This window comes from Athene noctua, chromosome 2 (assembly GCF_965140245.1).
Source record: "Athene noctua chromosome 2, bAthNoc1.hap1.1, whole genome shotgun sequence".
Lineage (NCBI taxonomy): Eukaryota > Metazoa > Chordata > Aves > Strigiformes > Strigidae > Athene > Athene noctua.
Window position 1 is genome coordinate 44111738 of NC_134038.1, and position 5580 is coordinate 44117317.

Below are 5580 nucleotides of genomic sequence, written 5' to 3' on the forward strand. Positions count from 1 at the left end.
TATTGCTGTGGACATGGTGGCTTAAGGATACAAGAGAGGTGGTGTCTGTATATAGATTAGCAGCTTAAATGAAGACAGACTTTGCTACTTGTCCCATACAGAGTAACATCTTTCTCCATGGCAAGTGACTGACCACAGAGAAGCATCATTACAATTTATAGGCCCACATGAAACAGCAGGCAGCTGGTGGGAAAAGTTTATTACCTTTTGTTTCAGGCAGAAAGATAAAGCCAGAGACATTGGTTCCTGCAGCATCTTTTATATGTGGTGTGGAAATGGGTACTCAAAACATTTTGGGCTTGTTCTTTCAAAGGCCAACCTCTGTGTCTGATGGAAATCAATCATACACCCTCCAGTGAAGCAGAATTTAATACTGTTGTTCCCCAAAGAAATCCTTTCATTTCCATGACATCTAGACTGGGTGTTGAAATTAGCACTGACTGTCTCAGAGAACATTAATGGTTGATAAGGAGAAATTATTTAATCATCATCTCAGTTATATGGCATTATAATGTACCAGGGTTTGTATAAATGCTAAAATCTGCAAGTAAAATTTTTATTTGGAGTTTCTTTAGAAGGATTTAGCAAAAGAAACTTCCCATGTGTCTATGGCAGAACCTTAGACTGCAGCAGTGGGAAAGGACCTGGCTCTCCGGAGGCACCTGCAAACCTGAGCATGTGCCACATGAATCCTTATGCACCTCCTGAAACTCTTCATCTCTTCCTGTGTAAGTGAAAATGCAACTTCTTAGTCACATTTCCCTACCTCTCTGTATTCAGTGGAGGGAAAAATATGTAACAATTTCTTTTACACTGATTTAGCATCTGCTGTACTGAAGAACAGGAAAGACCACTAGGATGACAAATGTCCCAGTCTTTCACATTTTTTCAGTTTTCCTTAGAGGGCCAAAAGAGCAGAGGAGGAAAAAATATCCTCATGCAGTCTTTGGACATGTGAATTCTAGTGAAACTTTTATTGACCGTCTCCCCCTCCCTCCAGATAAAATTCACCTAATCTTGTGGTTTGGGTTTTTTTTGTTTGTTTGTTTTTTATTTTTTTTACTTCCTTTGTCCTCCTTAAGAGAAATATTAATAAATCTCACCAGCAAGCAGAGTACAAGTGTGAGAGACTGTTAAAAGTAACCTAACCACTGCATATATTATTTATGATTTGTAGGGAAGAGGTCAGAATATTCCTTGCATTTCAGCAAGTCCTTTTCAAACCCTTAAAGGCTAAGTTGTTCTGAAAACACCTTCCAATTCTGTTTTCTAGGATTAAAAAAAATAATAAAATATCTACAGGTGCAAGAAGGAGATTGCCCATAAACATATGACAAATGAAGAAGTAAACACCACTTCTGATGCAAACAAAAGCTGCAAATGTTGCAAACTACAGCTACCAAGTACACTGTTAAGCTATCTTCCACAGCAAGTAGCTCTAAACCCACATCTGTGTATTTTATTCACCACTGAGGGCTTGCTCTTTCTTCCTCAAAGCTAGATTTGAGGTCTCTCTTGCCTCATGTTACCATGAATTTTGACTATTTTATCTCAGTCTCCTGTAAAATGAAATGAGCTCAATACCTTGATTTATTCCTTAGCCTTTGGAACTGTGCTTTTTTCAGTGTAGCTAAGTTTGCAAGACTTTGGGTAAGCAGGCCCTGTGGATGTGAAAGAGGCTGAGTAATTGTGGTGGTTTAACCTGGCAGGCAGCTAAATACCACACAGTGGCTCATCCACTCCCTGCCCTGCAGTGGGTTGGAGCAGGGGGGAGAATCAGAGAATGGGTTGAGATAAACACAGCTTAAGAGGTAAAGCAAAAGAAAAGCAAAACAAGGAATGCATTCACTACTTCCCATTGGCAGGGAGGCATTCAGCCATCTCCAGGAAAGCAGGACTCCATCATGCATAATAGTTAGTTGGGAAGACAAATGCCGTCACACCAAACATCTTCTGCTTCCTTCTTCATCCCCAGCTTTACACGCTGAGTATGACATCATACAGTGTGGGATATCCTTTTGGTCAGTTGGGGTCAGCTGTCCCAACTGTGTCCCCTCCCAATTTCTTGTGCACCCCCAGCCTACTCACTGGTGGGGGGATGTGAGAAGCAGAAAAGGCCTTGACTGTGTGTGAGCACTGCTCAGCAGTGACTAAAACATCCCTGTGTTATTAACACTGTTTCCGGCACAAGTCCAAAACATAGCCCCATACTAGCTACTATGAAGAAAATTAACTCTATCCCAGCCAAAACCAGAACAGGAATCATTAATCATGACATGCAATAACACATCTTTATTGGGCTTTATGAATCACAGGTAATGGAGACAGTCATGTGGCTTGACTTCACAAAGCAATACCTATAAAAAAAGGGACCTGCTGCAGCTCTGTGAGCTACAAACCTAGGACAGAATGCACACTAGAGAAGAGGAATTAAAAACAACAACAACAACAACAACAACAAAAACAAACAGGGCAAGAGATTGAGAGCAGTGCTGAGGAAATGAGTGCAGGAAAGTTGAGAAAGATCCACCCGTCCTCAGTTTGTGTCTTGGGTAGCTAAACAATCTGAAACCCCATGGGCTGTCACAAGGAGGCAGGAGAGGAGGCACTCTATGGGCTGGAGTCACCAAGAAAGAGCAGATGACTGTGAGAGGAACACAGGAGCGGACAGAGGGTTGACTTTATGAGGTGGTTCGGCAATCTATCAGTTTGCGAAGGCTCCTCCGGAAACTGTCATCCAGAAAGGCATACAGGAAAGGGTTGAAGCAGCTGTTGGCATAACTCAAGCTAGTGATGAAGTAGGAAATCCCAATGATGAGTGGAGTTTGTGGGATATCTGTGGTTAGGGCCACCACTGTGCTGAGGTGATAGGGCGTCCAGCAGAACAGGCATACAACCAGGATGACAACCACCATCAGTGTCACCTTTTTTTTGGCTTTATCCAGGGCTTTTGCATTGCAATGGAGGTGTACACGTCTCAATCTGCACAGCATAGTGGTATAGAGGATGCAGATGGTGGACACTGGGATGGCAAAGCCTAAAATAAGGGTGTAGATTCGACTACCTTTCCACCACACACTCTCAGGGTGGGGGAACACGAAGACACACTGGGAGCGCCCCTGCTCCTTGTGTATCTTAGCAAAGACAGTGAAGGGCAAGATGATGACTGTGACAAAAGACCAGACGCAGAGACTCACAATCTTGGCTGCTCGGTAGGTGCGGTAGGACATCTTCCTGGACTTGGTGGTGGCCACCACAACCAAGTAGCGGTCAATGCTCATGACAGTGAGGAAGTAGATACTGGAAAAGGTGTTGTACTGGTCTATGGAGATGATGAGCTTGCACATGAACTCTCCAAAGGGCCACTGCAGGAGCAGGTAGTCAGCAATGTTGATGGGTAGCACCAAGGTAAAGAGCTCATCAGCAATGGCCAGGTTGAGGATGAAGATGTTGGTGACCGTTTTCATCTTTGGGGCTTTGAGGATTACATAGATGACGGCAGTGTTGCCCGTCAGCCCTACAGCACAGATGATTGAGTAGATGACAGGCACTGTGATGTAGAAGCTGGGGCTCAGTGGGGGAGCAGACATATTCAGACCCCCATCCCTTCTCCCGGTGCAGTCTGCACATGAAGAATTGGTCTCAGGGAGGGAGGAGTTCTCCATGGCTGCAGGAGAGGGTGTCCAGGCCCTCTAGTGATGGAGATCACTTGGAAGTGGGGGAAAAAAAGTGAGACCCCTGCTCTTCTCAAGCCTGTCTCCTCCAGTGCATCCAACCACCGAGGTCTCACATATGCTGCCCACTGCTGCCCTGCTGGGAGCAAGGGGAGATCACAAAGGGCTCAGCCAGCGGTGGAGGGTCCCACCATCCCCCCAGAGTGGGTATGGTCCCTCACTGGCTGCCCCTTCCCTCTCCCACACCAATGGATGCTGTGTGGGGTCAGCACCCAGTCTTAGACTCCCCCAAAGTGACTGCCTCAAGGTGATGGTGCTTACCTGGAAACCCAGTTGTCTGACCCGGCCGTCGCCCCCGCTGCCCCTTCGCGGCGCCCAGAGGCACTGTGGATGGGCGTCGGTCGGGTCGGACCGTGGGATTCCAGCCCTCGGGGGGAGCCGGTGAGTTTGAGGTGGTCCCCAAAATGCAACACTCCCACCCCCACCCCTCTTCCCAGCGGGGCCAAGCGCTTTGGAAGGGGAGGAAGGATGCACTGACCTCTGCCAGCCTGGCTGCGGCGGGGGGGCTGCCGGAGGGGCGCAGGACCGGGGGAGGGCTTGGGGGGGAAGCGGGTCCCGGGTCCGTGCAGGCGGGGGATGCCGCTGCCACTTCTTTGCTTGATCGTGAGAGTTAATGCGCGCCCGCCTCGATCTAGGTAGCAACAGATAGGTAACACGAACCGCAGAGAGGATGGTTAGAAGTCGGGAGCTGGATCACTGGAAAGAGATTTGTGCCGTTACCTGAAGTCACATCTCCTCCCGACGGCGGCGAGGGACCGAGGTGAAGCGGAGGGGGGAGAAATCCCAGCTCCAGGGTGGCATCTGCTTGTCGTGCTGGGGCTGAGAGAGCAGCATCCACCGCCTGCCCGGTCCCGGGGGCTGTCCCGGTGCAGGGCGTGGGCAGCGCCCAGCTGTCAGGTGATGCTCTGCATCTTCCCACGAAAAGGCGTTTTTCACGGGGTGTGGGTATCGAACTGAAGCAGGGCAGATGCACAGGGCTTCCTACACCTCTGCCCGACACTTCCATTCCCTCACGCTGTGATAGACTTGAATATAACCCCAGGGAGGCAATCTTTTTTAAAGGGTAATTCAGAGTTCCTGATTATCATGTTTTTTCAAATAACAGATGGTGTAAAATCTATCTCACTTCAGTTTTATTTGTTCTTAAATGAGATTGAATTCTATGGGCTTGTAGTACACTTGATAACATTGTGCATCTCTTAAATCAGAAGTGTAAACAACTTATTTTGTGGTGATACCAGAAGTACTGACCACATACATTAGTACTAGTTACTAATAAATTGCTAATAATGTAATACATGCATATTTTGGCAAAACTGTTTAATATCTCTAAACTAACACAATGGAGTGAGAGATAAACACAGGCTGGTTCTGATTGTCCCATATTCTGATTATCTAGATTAGCAGGTTATCACAAATAGGAAAATCCAAGCAAATAAATTAATGAGTAAATAGGCAAAAAAGTATGAGCAAAGAAAAGTAGCTTTGTTTTATTGTGATTATGCTTTCTAGTGCTCCGTTTTATTTTATTCTATACTACTAGCTACATAATATAGCAAATGATATTTCGTCATACAGGCTACACTGTCAGCTCTGTGGTTCTTGACTTCCTTTAAGTAAAGATTTGAGAAGAAAAGATGTTTATATGTCCGAGTGCTCCCATGAGAGTGACATAAGTACTACAGTGTAGGCTTATCATGGAGTTTTGATCCCTTTTCTGCATACTTTATACTTTCACAAGCCAAGCAGTGAAAATGTCACCTTTGCTATGAAGTTTATTAGAAGCTAGAATCTGATCTAGATTTAGGCAGTTGCCCCAAGACAAGTATAGCTTCAGAAACTGTCT

The 5580-nt window shown here is 46.2% G+C and overlaps 1 protein-coding gene across 1 annotated transcript; it reads right to left on the reverse strand.

The window, feature by feature from the left end:
- Positions 1 to 2681: 2681 nt before the first annotated feature.
- Positions 2682 to 3665, reverse strand: NPBWR1 (neuropeptides B and W receptor 1). Its single transcript, XM_074897726.1, has one exon. It carries the CDS (start codon positions 3663 to 3665, stop codon positions 2682 to 2684), a length of 984 nt encoding a protein of 327 aa, XP_074753827.1.
- Between the last annotated feature and the right edge of the window lie 1915 nt (positions 3666 to 5580).

What these genes read in the sequence shown, in the direction of transcription:
- NPBWR1 (XM_074897726.1), bottom strand. Translation starts at nt 3,665, where the DNA reads ATGGAGAACTCCTCCCTCCCTGAGACCAATTCTTCATGTGCAGACTGC.